The 18,892-nt window shown below is 38.3% G+C and overlaps 2 protein-coding genes across 3 annotated transcripts in view; one reads left to right on the top strand and one right to left on the bottom strand.

Moving 5' to 3' along the window:
* Nucleotides 1-1,962: 1,962 nt before the first annotated feature.
* LOC118424373 (sorcin-like) lies at nucleotides 1,963-8,830 on the bottom strand. Of its 2 annotated transcripts, none has more exons than XM_035832923.1 (8): nucleotides 8,675-8,830; nucleotides 6,788-6,832; nucleotides 4,548-4,617; nucleotides 3,911-3,954; nucleotides 3,324-3,471; nucleotides 2,696-2,809; nucleotides 2,464-2,522; nucleotides 1,963-1,994 (listed from the first exon to the last, which is right to left on the bottom strand). In XM_035832923.1, the coding sequence occupies exons 1-8, from the start codon at nucleotides 8,705-8,707 to the stop codon at nucleotides 1,968-1,970; spliced, it is 540 nt and encodes a 179-aa protein (XP_035688816.1). In that variant the 5' UTR covers nucleotides 8,708-8,830; the 3' UTR covers nucleotides 1,963-1,967. The 2 variants fall into 2 exon arrangements, with proteins under 2 accessions (XP_035688816.1, XP_035688815.1); XM_035832922.1 differs by lacking the exon at nucleotides 6,788-6,832 and adding an exon at nucleotides 6,037-6,120.
* Nucleotides 8,831-9,684: 854 nt separating this feature from the next.
* The window catches only part of LOC118423818 (mediator of RNA polymerase II transcription subunit 1-like), a gene marked incomplete in the record, with an annotated part of 28,254 nt that continues 19,046 nt past the window's right edge, over nucleotides 9,685-18,892 (top strand). The window contains 1 exon segment of the mRNA XM_035832071.1: nucleotides 9,685-9,852. Within this exon segment, the coding sequence (XP_035687964.1) occupies nucleotides 9,732-9,852 (121 nt within the window).

Raw genomic sequence — 18,892 nt, 5'->3', positions numbered from 1 at the left:
TTTTCTTGTGTGCATTTTATGATTGACTGCAAGTGTGACTTCCCATGACAATATGTAGTCTCTACCAGACTACACTTGCTATAGGGAGAATAATTTGCCAGGGGAGTTTTGCTGCCAGAGAAGTTGGTCGGCTGATGGGGAAACATGAACCTAAGCGTGGACTGACTCCTCTTGCCAATTTCCAGGGTTTTATTCTGCCGAATTCTCAAGCCCTGAACCCCTGTAGGAAGGCCTGGTGGAGGCTTTTATCCGTAGTGCAGCACTGCCTCCTGCTGGAGTGGAGTAGAAATGCAGAAGACATTGTATGCCTCAGATTATGGAGAGGTTCCTGGGGAACTACTGGTACAGTAATTGATTACTACCTTCACCAAGAAGGTTGTTTTGGGTAGCAGTTGTATGTCTGTGTGTAGAAGACCAGCATAACTCAATAATGCCTGGATGGATTGTAATCGTTCTGTACATGGGCAGGTGTTGATGACACCTGGAAACAATTAGATTTTGGACTTCATACAGTACTACAACCCAACTTCTAAGTTTGATATCACAAGTTTTGGACGTGCTGTGGCTATGCTTAAGTGCTGGACAGCTCTTGAAGCTGGGAGTAAGTGATGCTTCATATAGTTAAATATTAATTCATAAAACTAGAATCTAATTTGCATAACTGATGAGGAAATTGTTACCCACTCTATTCCATTATAGGGCTATTGTAACATGACATTTGATATTAAGCAAGGTAGGTGATTTTCAAATGACTTACATCCACACATAGATGATGGATTCCACTTTATTATCCGTGTGTGTAGGTAAAGTTTCCTGTATCAAGTGAAACAAGTTGCAATGATTTTCACAAGAATCCAACCAAGACCACATCTGATTATATTCATGATTCCAGAGATTGTGACAAGTTTTTTACCAACTTCCAGTGTAACACCAGCCACCAGTGGCCAAACATACTATGTTAACATCACCATTTGCTGCAATGTATCCTGATAAATTGTAAGCCCTTCTGGTGCTAAAAGTTGTCATCAACTACTACCATCCCCTTGTGCTGCCTTGTTTTGATCTCCAAGCAGATATACGGAAATAGTAAAACACTGACTGACACCCTACATTTGCCTAGTCAACCAGGCTATGATTGACAGCACGAGTATCTTCTTATATTTCTTGGTAAAAAAAAGCGACAGTCAGCAAAAGAAACGGAACAACAGTGATATTAAATTCTGAAAATACAAATCCTTGCATATATATTTTGGCATTAGATGGATATGGATATGTATTTATGAAAACATTACATTACAACACAACTTCTGGTAGACCTTAAAGTGTACATCCAACAAATTTTCATGCATCTTCACTTGATTATAGTTCTTATACATGTATGTCCTCACAATGGTTCTGCAGTTTGTAAAAGTTAGGATACATTGACAAAATGTATGGACGGTGTTTAACACAAATCTACTGATTTTTCTCTCTACTATTAAAAAAACTTTTTGTATTAACTTTCTATACGTAGTAGCTGGCATTGAAAAGGCTAAGCTGCCATACAATATGTAGAATTCTGAATATTTAAACTTCTTATAAGCTTCTAACTGCCAACCAAATCTTGTACAGGGTAAGGTCATATCAAAACTTAGTTTTACAACCCAGCTAGACATGATGTTGATAACTTTAGAAACACAAGAAAAATTTAGTGCTGAAATTTGTGAGAGAATTTGTAAGTTGAAACAATTAAGTCTGTAATTCATAGTCTGAACCTGACAGTTATTACTTTCAATTTGAATTTTGAATATCCACCAATCAGCAGAGTGTCTCTGGTCATTGCTACATAAGGACCAATCTAAAGACGTGATTTCAATCTTATCTGTCACAAACATCACTAGCCTACAATATATCCTACAGCAGATTTCATCGAAGCTAATCAATCCTAGAAAGCAGTGGGCAGAGGTAAAATCTTGCATCTCCTCTCCTCAAATGCACAGAGTACACTGCAGAAACTGTAATAAAAAACATTCAATAGTCATATTACTGTATTTCAATAAGACATATAGGCATCTGCATATCTTATTACCTGGATGTCTAACCTTCATCAACATACATATGCATCTGATTTGACACTCTTGCAAATAAGTTGAAGAGGAACCAATCAGCAATATCTTGTGCAAACATGTACCATACTGTAAATCTTAAAACGTTTACAGTATATGCAGTTGTGTTTTCACACTTTTTTGCATTGACCTCTCCACCGCAAAATCATGCCACCGCAAACATGAATGGGGTTTCCAGAAAAAGGTGAGCTTGCCTAGAGGGGTTGGCTACCTCAGCAGGCTACCCTATTCCATTAGATTACTACAAAACATTGTATTACAGTATTGTTTCAATTGTCCCAGCAAACATAGGTAAAGTCGCAGTATTTTGAAGATATGTCATACACATTATCAAAGTTCTTCAACAGACAAAACTTACATCATCGTACTGGAACGTACACATTCCCTGTTGGGCCTGGTCACGCCGACGGAACGCATCTGCAATGGAACAGACAAATCAGTAGCAAGTTAGAGGAACAGCTATAAGCTAGTTCACAGTTGAAAGTGAGCATGTGCAGTATGAGGAACTGTAGGTAAATGTGCAAGGTTAAAGTCTCTTTGTGTCACACTGGCCAATAATAAAGGAAAAAAACAAAACTTGGTCCACAAACCTGTGAGGGCCCTGAGACGTACTGCGCAGGCAACAAAGTCGTCAAAAGTGATCTGACCGTTCTTGTTGTACCTCTTCATCAGTACGTTTAGGGTCTGGGGATTCAGATTGTATCCTGAAAGTAACAAGATGGATACCCATTAACCAAAAGTAAGGAATAACATCAGTGTCAGTTACAACATTATAGGGATACATCTTTCCCTGCATTACATTGCATACTCTAACAAAAAGACCAGTGCATATGGAGTTTTATCTTCTCATTACCAGCAAGTATGCCACGACTTCCCCTGCTATGTCCCTGTTAGTGGTCAGGAAGGTTACTCCGTATAAGTTGGAGGCTTATAACACTTAACTTGTGACATAATGATACCAACAGAATATACAAGATCGTGGTAGTTTGAATATTTGCTGTGTATTTAAAAACTCATCATAAACTCAGTACATAGCAAACATGGGCCCTACTTCAGTTCAGTATTTCAGTTTACTAGTCTAAGAGTGTTTTAACAGTAACTTTTAAAGAAAAGTCTCAAAAAAATTAAAATGATTTACAGTAGGCATTTCTTTGTGGGTTGACTGGTGGTTGGTTTGCAATTATATACATTGTACATAAAAACAAAAGGTACACCCACCCATGCCATGGACACAGTTTCCCAGTTCCTGGTAGTTGATGAACCCAGTCCTGTCTGTGTCATACTGCATGTAGATGGTACGCCAGCCGTTCAGCGCCGCCCACAGCTCCTTAAACTCATTAAACCCCATCTTACCACTGAAATCACGCTGAAGAAAATGTAAAGGAAGCTCTGATTTGAAAAAAAGTGGTGCAGTGGAGTAAGTTCATAAATAGAAAAAGTATTGTTTACCTTCACATGGTCTAGTCTAACAAACTACAGTACTGTTGTTTATTGATTACTCAACACACATTAAAAATATATGCCACTACAGCTCTGTCCAGACTGTCCTACCACTTGCTACATTATGTAATCAAATATTGCAGGGTGTCTGCTACTTAACCAGTAACTAAGAGTTACAAATAAAATGTAATGTAGCAGAACATCTTTGAATTCTCCTCTTGCCACTAACCAAATGTAGTCTGAATATTACTGGACTGTCCTTTAAATTTCTTCTTGCCTATATCCTTCTGGTTAGATTTGTTCCACTCAAACATTGTTCTTGATCTCTGACTCTGAGCAGATTTTGATGCTTTTGTAAAGGATACATCCAGCATAGCTATCATCACCCGACAGGTCTCCAGGCTGAAGGCTGTAACAACAAAGATGAAAAAGAAGATTTTCAACTTGAACGACATATCACGATTTCATCCAACTTTCATAACTCAATCTACACTTGAAATGCCAATTTGGGTCAGTGAAATCATAATTTTTAGAGATTTGGGTTAGAAGACTTGCTACTTTTCAGGACATGATAGGTCAAATATAGTGGACAGAAGTTACTGGATATAAAAAATCGGAGACTAGAAAATGGAAACTAGCAAGTTGAATTTTGATCTATCTAAAATTAAGTAAAGGGTGGCAGTTTGGAATGTGCTACAACAAGAATGGCATCAATATATTCGACATAAATCTACACCTTAATACTGATAAAACATTTCAATGAGAGCATGCATGTCCCTGTACATAGAACGCAATCAGCCACATAGTTCATAGTCGGCCCGCTTAAATACAACAGAGGGCATGAAACATTGATGAAGGATAGAACATGAGAATCGGTGTATTTTACAGATAAATTTAGCACAAAATAAAGGTAGCCCTTTTTTTCCTGAATGTAGCATACATCATTGATAGCACCCCCCATGCAGACCCCCTTCCATGTGAAATATGGAGGGTTAATCTTACGCTGGTAGGTCCCACTGAAACCAGAACTGGTCAGGCACTGCTGTAGCTCCACTGGATCGATCTGGCCATCCTACATCACACAAGGAAGGGCTGTTAGTACTACATAACATTAACAACACACTGAGGCCTAGCACTGCAAAATTTAACTACAATGTATGAAAGTAAAATCACCATCATAAAAAAATAAGATCATTAGCAAGGTAAAAAAAGAAGATTTTTCAAGTGACAGACAGGAAGTACAGATATTCAAAGTTCCTCATTGAAACATTGTAATTTTGTGTTTTGTTTGTTTTTGTTGTTTAGCAAATATATTGGGCCCATGACTGTCATTTCAAATATATGATAAAAGACAGTTAACACTTTTCAACATTATAGCCTTTAATAGAAAGATGACATTAAAAAAAGACATTATGTTTGTGGAAAATTTCTAGGTGTGAAAATGAAAAAAACAACTGTATGCATAGTATACACTGTAATTTAGTGAAACAGCACACAAAACGAACACATTCACAATGGGACATGCATTGGTGGAAAAGCTTTGGCAAGGGGATTTCTTTTTCAATCTTCTTTGTTAAAACTCTTTTACTTGATTTCTTTCAAATGTTCTACAGAGGCCATGCAGAAGCAGGGATTTACTAGTATGTAACTCACCTCCTGATTAGAATGAAATGAACAAGGGAAGAACAAAAGAAGAGGACGAGTGAGATAGGCACCTCTAATGTTAGCTGTGACAGAAGGTAATGACATTAGACTAGGGACTATTCCATTAGAAAGGTTGTTAGGGGGCATGAATGAATAGATTTTATTTTCTAAATGAGAGGAGCTTAAGAGGTTATACAATGTTAATTGAACACAAAAGATACTTGATTTCAGCTAATACAAGTTATTAGAGGGTGATTCTATGGCTGCCCCCATTTCAACTTTTTAATGGAATTACAGAACAGTGATTGGTAACAGTATGGTATATTTCTCTACAAAGGAGTCAATACAACTTTAGAAAACATACAAGAGTAAACCTCTAGACAATTAATATGTATAGTCACAGAATGTTAAAAAAACACTTTTCAACAACTTCCTCTGTCTGTCATTTGTCCATTGAATATATTAAAGCAACCAAGAAGTGACTTGGATTAAACTTAAAGACTTTCTTGCTTGTACTCTTTGTTTGTTTGTTTGTTTGTTTGTTACTTTGTTATATAAAGACATTTTTAATTCCTAATCCTCATTTTGAGCAGGACAAGAGGAAGTTATTCCGCACTGGTCACATCAAAGTAGGAAAGACTACTTATACCAGTTAAACAAGTCCAATCACTAATGAATTTCAACAAGTAACACTTTCTTAAAGCAGAAATCTAATGACAAAAATTTTACTTATTTACAGTAATCAAAATGAAACACTTTGGACATGGTGCCTTGAAATTTGGAAAAATAGACAGCCTTTCCAAATTTGAAAGTGACCAGCGTTTTGGAATCATCAGTGAATACAAACCTGCCCCGCTACGGCCGAGAAATATCCCCACATGGGGTCCTGCGCTGGCGGTGCTCCGTACGCACCGTAACCTGGCTGGCCATACTGGGCGCGCCCGGAGGAGACAACAACAAAGTACATACAGGATTAAAGATAGTGTCAAACTGGTTAGTCAGTGGTGGGCGGGTCAAAGTTGAAGTGATCTTGCAGCAATATCACCATGGCTTTAATGATAGACCAAATTAAGTAAAAAGCATCTTCATGTAAAATCATCTGGTTATATAAAAGCAGTATTGCAAAATTTGCTTCCTGATTGAACCTTCACAAATGTTTTCATCTTTAAAACAATCAACAAATCGACTATGGATTAAACATTCCCATGCATTAATTTTTCAGGGGAAATATTAATCTTGACAATGGTTTGGTTCATTTGTTAATCAATTCTGTAGTCAGACTCAAAAACATTGCTTTTAGAGCCTTTGAGCATTTTTGGCAATGTCTCAGGAAGGAGGCATTTTTCAATTTTTTTTGGGGGGGGGGAGGGATAATTTTTGGCTATGCCTCAAGGGAGGAGGCATTTGAATGTTTTATGGGAAATGCTTTTTCTTGCAATGCCTTAGTTAAGGAGGCATTTTTCAATTCTTTCTTATTTTTTTGTGACACCTCTGGAGTGGAGCCATATTTCACTCTTTTTGAAGAGCCAGGTGAGATTGCTCAGACCACTTGAACTTGACCGGCCCCAGCAGGGAGAGCAAAATTAACCCAGACTGACCTGTCCTCCCACTGATGCGAAGTATCCCCACAAGGGGTCGCCGCCCTAACCACCACCGCAAGACGTCCGGTAAGCAGTGGACATGCACGGATACAGCAGTTAATTAGCAAAGGAATTCTCAGGGAGGGCTTGCCTGTGTCCACCTGTTTCCAGCTTGCAACTACTTCCCAATGGTCGCTACCTTACTGAATAGCCAGTGTGCCAGCCTAGTTAGTTTCCCGGGACCTCCATACTCTCCCATCCCAAAGAGAATTTATCATAGATACCATATATCAGGGTTTTAGCCAGCCTAAAAAAATTTTTTTCCATCCCAGGTGGATTTTGAATGGAAGTCCTGTCGAAGGCGAGACAGTCCAAAGGGGTTCGCAGGCATGCTCACCTAGGAAAATTCTGAAATCTAGACCCTCTGAAATGCTATTTCCTTTACACGTGTGGTACATTTTGGTGGTAGACGCAGTTTGGTTCAATTAATATCTTTACAAGCCAATTATTGTTCCTCACAGAGGACGGAATGGGCAATTTTTTTTTCCATCCCCAGCTGCAAATTTGGAAGGACGGACGCTGGCTAGAACTCTGCTACGTACAGTATAAATGGCAGAATTTCCTGACTAGTTTCTGAGGGGGAGTACAAGAGTCTCAGTAAACTAACTAGGATGGCATCCAGGCTATTTCTCATAGCCACCATCGTGAACTGGACACAGTGGAGGGATATATATATGGCTAGGAACCTTGTGGCAGTGTCAAAGGAAAAGACTTAGCCAATGGGAGGAACTTGGTTTAGGATTTAGCAAGCAAGCCCTATCCAGTAATTTTCTACTGACATTACTCATTAGCTACTACAAGGTGGGATCAAAGAAAGATCATAATCAATTATAATCAAATTACAACTAGTTTCATGTTACCAAGGATGTTACAAAGTTTGAAATGCTTCTCTATTGAATTAGGCTACATTGTAATGTAAAAAAAACCCATGAAATTCTTGTTAATGCATCCTTGCAATTTTGTATACTGTGCAGCAAGACAGTCTATGAGCTTTGGTTACTACCCGATCAACATTGAAGCAAAAATGTTTTGTCTTGCATTCACATTTAGCCAATGCAATACCAGTATTCAAACAAGACAGGTAAGGATAATATTGGTCTCCATGCTGGGCCCACTGACAAATAACAACACTGCACACATTGGCAGAACTATATGGCAGAACAAACTTTCACTTCCTAAAAAGTGGCCAATCGATACAAAACTACACTGCCAAAAAACTATTTGCAAGGTAATTAAAAAAGGAATTCATTTATAGCAATACGTGATGGTGTACTTGCATATACCTCCTTGCATATACTATAGCCAAATGCATGACATTTCATCCAACCATTTTTTGCATATCATGGCATTAAACTCAAAATATATGCATCATAATCATCAAGCAACAGTGCAACACATTCATGGATTACTGTATTGTACCGCCAACTCACTAGACCCTTTTTCAACCTCCTTGCTAGACTATAGCCTTTGTACTGGAGTGTCAAATTTCTGAAACTGAAGAAGACCAATGTTTGTCGCTCAATTAGTGCCCCACCCACCTCCATTGTCGTTCTGCACTACGCGTAACTAAGATCCGTATGTCTTCAGATTTAGACTTTCAAGTTAAAAATTTGTACGATCATATGGCTTCAACATTGGATTGAAAGTTATGTAAAGTTTCCAACGGATAGATCTGTTTTTCTATTTGAATTTTGCACTAAACATATCGAGTACACCTGTTTAAAAAATCCCAACCCTCCCCCTTCCACAACTTTAGTTCGGCAAATTTGGTCGCTTTAGACGAATTTTGCGACAAAACTACACTAAAGCTAGATGCTATACAAAGCTCACAGCACTTAAACTTACAGGTTGCTGCCCTGGGTAGCCTGGGTAAGCCATTCTAACAGTATTTGCGGAGTGCGAACTTCACTAGTCGACAAGCTGCGGCAGAAATGCGGAAGTAAAGTCAGGGTAATGACGCTTTCCCACAATGCTTTGCGTTGTAGGCTTGATCTGAAAATTTCTGTACTTTTCATTCCGCTCTGCAGGTGGCGCTGTTGCAAGATCTTTAAAGTCCAAAGGAAAATGCCTCATTCTTCCCTGGATTACTGCTGGCCATTATTACTATAACTTATGGATATGTACATGATAATTGATTTTCCAAAAAAAAGAAAATATGGAAGAGTTTGGAGTAACTTTATCCCAGAAAAACTAATGCAACATTGTGTTACATGCTATAAAGTGGGAAGAAATTAATATGGACTTGCTTTTAACTTTTAAGGCAGTTGAACTGTGGAAGAGTATATCTGCTCTTTGGGGAGACAAAACATTCAGTTTCTCTTAATGCATTGATGGTCTTTTTTTTAACAAGGAGATAGGAAGCCCAGACTTTCAACGTTTGTCAGTCAACTTCCAAAATTACACAAAGATGATGAGACATGCTTTTCTTTGTTGCCCATCGAAATTAATTTCTCAAACTGTGCTTTCTACTGAAAGGGAAATTTCAAAAGTGAATGTGGCAATTTGAAATATGAAAAATTACAAGAAAAATTGCCATTTTCCCTTTTAATATTTCCTTCATTCTAAGTCATGAAAAAATAGAGTGGTAATAGAACTAGCAGAACTAACATCATATTCAACTAGAACAACTTTATGACTTAAAGCATGAACTTAATGTCAGTTAATTAAAGTTAAGGGCTAAAAATTTTATTATTGATTGAATTTTATGACTTTGAAATATATCGTTTATAGCACATTTGTGGTTATTATTTTAATGGATTTTAACGGGATTTTATCCTTGTAAATTCCAGGTACCGTTATCATAATTTTTCTCCATTATTCCCTGACAAAGAAAACGACACCTGGCGGCTGTACAACCTGGGCACCTCCGACCCTGCAGTGACGTCATCACGAGCTAGGGAAGATGGCGGCGGTGGAACAGCGCCTTCCCCACGGGCTCCTTCCCCCGCCCCTCGGGAAGTCCAGCCTCTCCCTTACCCTCCACCTCGCACGCAGGGGAAGGTTCCAGGCTGTTGAGATCTCAGGTAAGGAGAAGATTTGTCCATGCGGTGCTTTAAACGCGCCGATTCGGGCTGTTTTACCGAGGGTCTCCTACCCCGCGTAGAGTTGTTTTGCGTACAGCCATTTTTTGACCGTCCTGAAAGCGGGATTGTTTTTGTTCGGAAAATTATCCCCGCTTTTGCAGATTCCCTTTGTTCGGTCCCGGGGCTCCACCAAACATTATACAGCTCAACCTTGAATATGCATTGTCTGATCCTCTACCAAACGTCGCTGGAATTCTAAAACCAATCATGGGACGGAACGGAAATAAGTAAAAAATTTATTTGGCGCCAGTGTGTTGAGTGTATTGTGGTATGTTGTCTGGTTTAAAGTTGCGGAGTTTTAGTGAATGGGGGGACGGAAATTACCGTCTATCCTTCCCAGAATTTTGACCTGATCGTTTACTCCTCGGGGGAAAATTGTTGTTGACGAGGGTAGACTGTGTTTACTCGGTGACGAGTTTTTACATGGCCAGAAGGCCGAATTGATGTTGGTCCCCAGTGAGTATACAGGGGTCATATTGCTTGGGACCGCATAAATAAGAACAGATCAAAGGGGGGAGCGGGAAAATAAAAGAATATTCTAAATCTGTACAATAGACGCTAGTGACAACATTACATAGCAAACCTAAAGAAATATTTTTACTGATAAAAAGCAATAGATTACACGGCATCAAGATGGTATTTAAACGAAAATTATGTAATTTTTCATAAAGAACCACTGGAACCACCCCTACAGTCTCATGGTCTGTGCCGTATGGTTTCTATAGAAAATTAGCCAGTACATTGAGAGTACCCATAGACTGAACATGCTCTCCTAGAGACACTTAAGCAACTCTTGAGCACAAGTCACCAAGTGTTAAATGCACAAGTCACCTAGAGCTAGATACAAAGAGAGGCATTTGATGCATAACCGAACGGAGTAAAACCAGCACCTAGACTACAAATAATACCAAATATCAATAATCAATAGATGTTAAAGTAAACATGGACAACAACAACAAGTTAACCCACACCCTCTACAGTTTGATCACCTTTATGTAGTTTATGATTGTGTATGATTTTGATTTTCCTGCCTGATATATAATTTGTAAGAATCCCTGCCTTTCAGCTGAATTATAGGATCATCTATATTGATGGAGAAAAGCTACTGTTTCAAACAATAGCCTGGAAGTTGCCCATAAAGACATATTATTATCAAGAAATTAATAGACTAGATTAACTGAAATGTACATTCCAGTCACCTACCTAGTTCTTGCAAATGAGAGACATTTTTCTGAAAAAAATGTAATTCAAAGATACGGAAATGTACAACTTCTAAGTTGCTCTTTATCATATTTTGTGGAATCAGTGCCACTGTAGATAATAGGACCAGTAATGATGTTGATATACCGCGATACCACTAATATTGATATGAGGTATAAGTTATACTATAACAGCCCCCATATACCGTGCATGTTTCAGTTTATTGTGGTATTCAGAACCATGAAACGGTAATACTTAAACAGAAAAGAAAAGTCGTGACTATCCAGTTTTCCAATACGCTGTACTGATAAGAATCAGTCAGCAAAGTCATTAAAATCCCCTACGCCCACCATCTTCCCCATCCTTATCAACCAACGCCTCCCACCTATGGCTACCACATATCCTGTCAACTGAGCAACCCTGTTATGCACTTTCCCCTGCTCTCATCCCCCATGCATTGATCACACTTCTGTATAATGTGCCTCCTTTCATGCGTGTGTTCCACTTGCAAAAAGGAAATACTCCCGCCACCACCCTCCTCAAGATTAGATTGCATACATACATGTATGTATTGTACTGTAAGTCTTAAAATGCTGGTGGTGGTTTTATTTCATTGCTTTGGTTTTGCCACTGTACTGTGAACATGCATTTCCAATGTATTGCTACTGTACCATGTAATTGTTTTAGCCACAAACTTATAACACTGCAAAAATCTCATTTTTCTTTCTGTAGATAAATGGATCTACAGTATGTTTGTTTTTGCAAATGGAATGAGGGAAATTTTCTTGGCAAATAAATCTCTTCAAATGTGGATGCAAATAAATTTTTTGTTGTGTTGAAATGTAGGAACTGTAAGTTTTGAAATTTTTGTATTGTTTTTAAGGTCATCAAGTTGAACCCATTGGAAGGTGGACAACTTGCTAGTCTTTCGTAATGTTGTTTCAGAAACTCAATACCTCAAATTCTTTATTTTTTCTGTGCTGCAAAATTGAAGTCCCCATCTAAATGAATTTGCAGTAATGTAGATTGCATGATCATGTTGTGTCGTGATATTCTTAGTTGTCTACCATTGCATTCATCACCTGGTTATCAGTTTTTTCACATAACATGCACTTGGCAAAGTTATTGATTATAATTATCTATTAAGGCATTATCATAAAAAGCAGTATATTCACTAGTGACATTATAGTACTATTACTGTGTTTTGTTAGATTGTTGTAGATGCCAACATTCAAGTTTGCCATACTTGGTGTATGGGAATTCATTCATGCTTCTGTGAATCATTTTTTTACCTACTACATGTAGTATTAAAAGCAGGAGGAGGGAATATACATCAAGTAAAACATAGTTTGAAAACCTTCACTTGGTCGAGGTGGAAAAATTTGCTTGTGGCTAAGGCGGTAACTCATTTTTAGAAAGACAATAAACTGTGCAGTTGCATTGTAGTCACATGTAGGTGACCTATACCCTGAGGTTGTTGGTTTAAACGTTTCATGGTTAAGTATGGTTTTACCACCTTAAGAATATCCGTAGGTTATCTTACCAAAAAGTCAGGGGAAACCCTGCTACGGACGTTATAGATTCCACCAACACCTGTTTATAACGATGATGTGAATTAAGAAAAAATGCATTGATTGTTTTTGACACAATGGCTCACATCCAGCTAAATTACTATAATTCTGTGGCTTATATTTTGATCACAGTATTTTGATGTACATTATTCTACCAGTAACTGATAACCAATGACTATTGAAACTGCTGGATAGTAGTGTACATCTATATATGCCAAATCAGCAACAGAATTGCTTGAGCCTTTGGTAGGGTGAACCTTGCTTTTTGTTTGATTAATGTGAAGATGTCAGGGAAGAGGGACATGTATCCTGTAATACTAATACTAACAGCAGGTGTGCAGTCAGTGTCATTTGTCAGCCTTTCAGGAAGATTCACATTGTGAATGCCCCAGGGATGGTAGATTGCATTTAACCATATATGGGTCCAGTTTAGATGAAGTTATGATATTTGATAATAATTTGAAGCAGAAATGTCAGCAGTAACAAATGTGATTTATGTTTTAAAAGATAGTACAGTACTTATACTAAGCTATAGAGAGAATGAATCTCCAACTCCAAGGTGGTATTATGTAATTTTAGTACTACCACCCTAAAATGTTTAATGCAACTCACAGTATTTACTTGAATTTTTCATAGTGTAGATATAGAATAAAGGTGCATACAATCTGGAAATGGACAAAATCCTATAGAAATAGGAATTCTTGATCTGGATCTTTCCTCTTAGTGTATTTATCATTGTGATTTTTCAGCCTAGTTTGAACAATTCAAATGAGCTAAAATTTATACTCTTTTCAAAAGTAGATATCTTTTTCCAGAAATCCTACCATGGCTTTTTATCTCATAAAAAACACCTGGATGTTTTGCATGCAAGTTGCAATCTCTGAATCTGAGTAGGACAAATATGGAGCTGTTTTCGCTCCAAGAAAATAAGAGCGAGGGATCCAGCTGCTGAAGCGTCACTTTTAATTTCTGGGATGGATTGGAAGGGGACCCCTGAGCGCGGCCCTTATACACCTAATGGAATTTAACGAGGTTAGAATTACAATTGGAAGGGCCTGTTTTCCTGCCAAACTGTCTCTGGAAAGATCCGCACACCTATAGAATTTGGGGTAACGGTTGTGAAAATCCTTTTACAAAATATGGCCAGCAGTTGAATGTTGGACTAGGAAATTAGGTTTTGAAGGATGTTTTCTAGTACATGAAATTGAGAGAAGGGTTGCCTAGCCTGCTTGGGCTACTATATTTTATTTCAGACAAATACAGTATATCATCAAATGTTCACGGTGGTTTTGTTTTCACAGTAACCTCTCCACTGAAAGTTTGAGGCATTGCAAATATGTGTTCATGATAGTAAAATGCAGGTTAAGTTGGAAACAGTCCAAGTTGCACTGTTGTTTACCATTTTGCTGCAAAAGTTAATGTCCTTTATCAAAAATTTATTAAGGTCAGACATATGCATATCCCAACAGGGTAAAACGTGATATCATATGTTAAGTAAAATGATATTCAAAATTTAATGAAATTGAAATCTTGCATAACTGCAAGAATTATAAACAAGGACTGGTATAACATAGGACAAGCTGAATTGTCTAGACTACATCTGTATATTATGCTGGGAAGAGAACTTTGAACCCTGGTTTTGCACAGGTGGCCATGAGTGTTTCATCAAATCCTTACACAAAGGATATATGGTCCAGTCCTTCACAGATGTTAGCAAATATTATTACACTGAAGAATTATGAATCAAGCCCCAGACAATAGGCCCTCTACCTAGCTAACAAGTCTTTCCTTTCTAGCTCATATATCAAGGTCGAAAATATTTATGATACCCCTGCCATATTGAGATTGGTCCTGTAATTCTTTAACCTTGAAAATATGTTTTCTGAAAGACATGTTTTGAGTCTGTGCTGCTGTTTGTCCTTGATTACATTCTTACTCAGATTTTGAATAAAAGTTGTATGATTGTGTGGCATTCATAATGGTTCGTTCCAAATAAAGGTTAGGCTTAGTAAATGCACAGGTGGCCATATTAAACCATAGGATTAGATCAGAAATCTTAGTGAAGCCATTGCCTTCTGTACAGACCATTTGAGTGGCTGAGTTTTCTATGTCTGTTGGTATGCGTACCATTCCAACTGGTTGGTAGTAGATAGCAATTAGAAAACAGCACAAATCAACACAAAAAGCCATAGAATTTCAAATGCCAGCCTTGCAATGTAATTCTCACCCAGTCTCATAATTGTATAACCTAGCTTTACATGTAATTTAACAACAGTATAAGTAGAATAGGGGACCACCTTGTGCATAGTTAAAGTAAAGACAACCACACCTTGAGCATTTCAATATACAAAAGTACATGTACTTATCCCTTTAAGTATGCACTGGTATACAAGGGTAAACACAGCTTGTAGTCATCCATACTGTATCTCTTAAAATATTCACAGTAATGTTATTTCTTTTGACCACAAACAGTGCAAAAGCCACCCCTGCAAAATTCAACCCCACCAACAGTATATCAATTCACCGCAGCATAGAACTAAAATTCGTGATAAAATAAAAAAAAACAAGTCTGATGTTGTACTTGTCAGATTCAGACATTAAGTTTCATAATCATATAGCCATTACATGTTAGGTATACATGTACTAAATATTGATGCATACTTTTTGTTATCCGAAGTCCATAGGCATATTTTACGATGATAAAAGTAGCCATGTCAGCTATGAAATATCTCCACAAAATTGACCTCTCGCTGCAATGTGTTTTGGATTCTTTCTGTGTTCCAAATAATTGGTTTAGGGTCAACGTTGCTCCTATCAGATCATATCTCTCAGACCTTTACTGGAAGGACAGTTTATTGATAGCCGTGGATTCAAGGTGAAAACTTCAAGAATCGCAGCTGACATTTCCAACTAGGCGTGTTAGGTCTGTGCTATGTTCCACATGTCATCAGTCACTATTCTGAGAATCACTGACTTTTATACGCTGTTGCCTTTTAAATTCTGACCTTCAGTTGGCTGGGATTGCACCAAGGAGGTCATATTTTCACCAGCAACTGCATGTTTGTGGGTTTGGTTTGGTTTCTTGACTGCTAGGTTTAGGGATAACTCAAACAACATGAATTGAAACTGGAAATGCAGCTGCAGTACCGTAGAAACCTGCTAGGGGGCCCATTTTCGGTTTGTTTTACATTATCAACATAAAGATCCATCCACAGCTTCTCCAGTTATGTTGTACATCCACCCACCCACCCACAGAAAAGGCACCAAAGACATAACCTTCTAGTTCTAATCTTGGCAGAAACAGAATTTTGATCATTTTGGGGTGTTGATTTCAATTTGAGACAGATGGATGCATGCATGCCCCTTTTCTATATGGGGTAAGAACGCTATTTAGATGTTCTGTAATTTGTAGGGAAGGCTATCTTATTTGCATTATCCATAAAGAGGCAACCAAATTTTGCATTCCTTGAATATAGCTTACCAGTAATACATTGGGGATTTTCCTCAATTCAGTGCGTTTATCAGTGTATGGGCCGCAAAGATCTGGTCTTGGCTTTTCCGGTAGTTTCCTAAGCGCCCCCCCGTACAAACTGAAGAAAAAGTATGAAAAAGACAATGGTGCCGCCAAGAAATAAATGCTTGCTGTAACTCCTGGAAAGGTTTATGTAATAAATGGTCTTTCCCAGAATCTTGGCGGGTAGCCATTTTTGCTCTGAACACTTTTCAGAACAGTATATTTTGACTGTGTGCATAGCTGGCATTTCTTCCCCCACAGCTAACTTTGAACCTGATATGTCTAAAATTTGGGTCAGAGTTTCTTTTCACTTGTTATTTCATACCTGCAGAAGAAAAAAAGATAAAAGTACGTCATTCGTCTCTGTCCTATTTTCATTATGTAACGCCAAAAATATGTCTACATATGTCTAGCCATTCAGGGAGAAATGTCAGACCTAATCCTATTGGCTAGGGGAGCTTAGACGTTATGTATGGGGCTCAGACATTTTCACCATAGGCTCATTAGTATTAGAGTGTGGAGAAATTTTGTACATTGGCTAGCAGCCATGCACTGTAGCATGGATATAAATATTACTGCATATAGCTTTAAGTTCAAATGGCGGGGAATTTTGTAGGAAGGTGGAAATGGAACGCCTGCTGTGGTTTTAGTTTGTGGTTGAAACAAAAGCGTATTTGCCATAACAGGTGGCCATTAATTAATGTATCATCTATTTCATTGTCTGCTGTATCACACAGTGCTTTAATGAAGGGGCAGAAGACAGAATAAAGAACTTTTTTTCAGTGGTTTTACATTTATGGTGAAGGTCACAACAAAAACTGTGAATATAAAACAACTGCAGAAGTTTTGTCATTTACAATGTAATTACTTGTTGTTGGTAATTGTTTGGGATTTTTTCACAATTTCAAAAGAGATTTACTTGTTGCGCATAACTGTTTGAAATGAACCGAAAGTGGAGGCAAATAAATGAAACGTTAATTTTTCTATATTTGAAATTTGTCAAATGCAGAAACAAAGAATTACGTCTACCAAGCCCAACCCTAATAACTAATCCTCAGATTGTATCAATCTTAAAGCCCGATATCAGAAAAGAAAACAAGCATATCCACTTTCTTGTTCAGTGAACCATTAACATTCCTAGTACCTGGAAAAAGTCTATTTTTAAAGTTAGGAGTCATGTTAGGTTTTGTCTGCACTGCAGGTGCATTTACATTTTAATGATCTTCCCCAGTAGATACTGTAAATCTACATGTGCCTGTGGTCATTGACACCACAAATATACTGACATCTTTTTGTGTATTACTACACTACACTACACTACACTACAGTATGGTTTCAACCATCTCTCCTTTCCTGTCCGATCACATGATTAAGCTCCTGTGAAAAAATAAAATTCCTGCTATTACTGGCGGATGTATTAAGAACTTCTAAGAAATACAGTCACCTTATACCCACTGCCTTGTACTTTGTAAGTGGATGTGGGTATGTTATGCCTAGGTTACACATAGCCGAATTTGGCTCCCGACTCTCTCCCGACTATGGTTTTGGAGTGATTCGGGAGCTAGTCGGCTGTAGTCGGCTGGCGTTCGGGTGAGTCGGCTGGCATTCGGGTGAGTCGGCTGGTGTTCGGCTGCCTCAGCCGAATGTTTTGAAATGTTCAAAACATTCGGCTCTGAACGGCGGGTCTGGAATGGGTCGGTTGGTGGTCGGCTGGTGTTCGACATGATCGCCTAATGTTCGGCTGGTGTTCGGGAGTAACTCAGCAGTAAAATTTTAACTGCTTAACCAAGCCATAAACACTGATAGATACTCCCAGCTTGTTCCCAACCTACCAACGATTCACCCCAAACCCGAAGACAAATCTCTGCTAACTCAATCCCAAGAAAAAATGACTATTACCAGGGCGAATCACCCCCGAACTTCACACGACCGAGATCCAGCCAAAAACAAAAAGAACCATAAATACCATATTAGAGCTATCTGTGATCCAAATTTGATCTCTTGTTATGTTTACATAATAGAAGAAAGGATTATTTTGATTAAAAATGAAAATGGCTACTTTTAAAAAAATCGCTGATTATGTCCATTTCAAGTCGTAAGAGGGTTAGCAATCGGTTGGGAATCAGTCTGGAGTGATTCGGCAGTCTGCGGCTAGAGCCGGGATGATTGGTAATAGGTTAGTTAGCATTCGGGACACAGTCGGGAGTAAGTCATTTTCTGGTCGGGAGATGGTTGGGACATGTTCGGAACATGTTCGGCGCTAAAAGATAGGCGTGGTCAGACTGCTCCCGAACACCAGCCGACCTGAGTCGGCTAAGGGTCGGCTGGTGTTCGGGAGCTAAATTCGGCTATGTGTAACCTAGACATTAGAGATTGTCCAGACTTCATCACAAGGCTAGCGGTCCCTCAGGCATGTTAAGGGTGCTCTAAGCATCTTTTCCTCAGTTATGGTATCATGCTAGTGCCAAGTCAGATTCAAAACATTCCACCTCTTATCTCTACACTTGCACTTACAGCTATCAAACATTTGGGAACAGATGCTCTTGAAGGATTGCTCAATGTGGCCAATGTCTTTTGTCAGTATTTAGTATTTCATGAAATTTCAATTGTGGCAACCTTTTCCAGTATATATTTGATGCAAACAGCATTTTGTATGCTACATACATATTTGATATTGAACCTATACTCCGACAAC

The sequence above is a fragment of the Branchiostoma floridae genome, chromosome 10 (genome assembly GCF_000003815.2).
Source record: "Branchiostoma floridae strain S238N-H82 chromosome 10, Bfl_VNyyK, whole genome shotgun sequence".
In the NCBI taxonomy this organism is placed as follows: Eukaryota; Metazoa; Chordata; class Leptocardii; order Amphioxiformes; family Branchiostomatidae; genus Branchiostoma; species Branchiostoma floridae.
The sequence above is the reverse complement of the archived record's forward strand: the minus strand, read 5'-3'. Positions and strand labels throughout refer to the sequence as shown.

What these genes read in the sequence shown, in the direction of transcription:
- LOC118424373 (XM_035832922.1), bottom strand. Translation starts at nt 8,707, where the DNA reads ATGGCTTACCCAGGCTACCCAGGGCAGCAACCT. An exon ending in GCTACCCAGGGCAGCAACCT is followed by an intron (nt 6,121 to 8,674) that starts GTAAGTTTAAGT and finishes GGGCGCGCCCAG; the next exon opens with TATGGCCAGCCAGGTTACGG. An exon ending in TCTCGGCCGTAGCGGGGCAG is followed by an intron (nt 4,618 to 6,036) that starts GTTTGTATTCAC and finishes TGTGTGATGTAG; the next exon opens with GATGGCCAGATCGATCCAGT.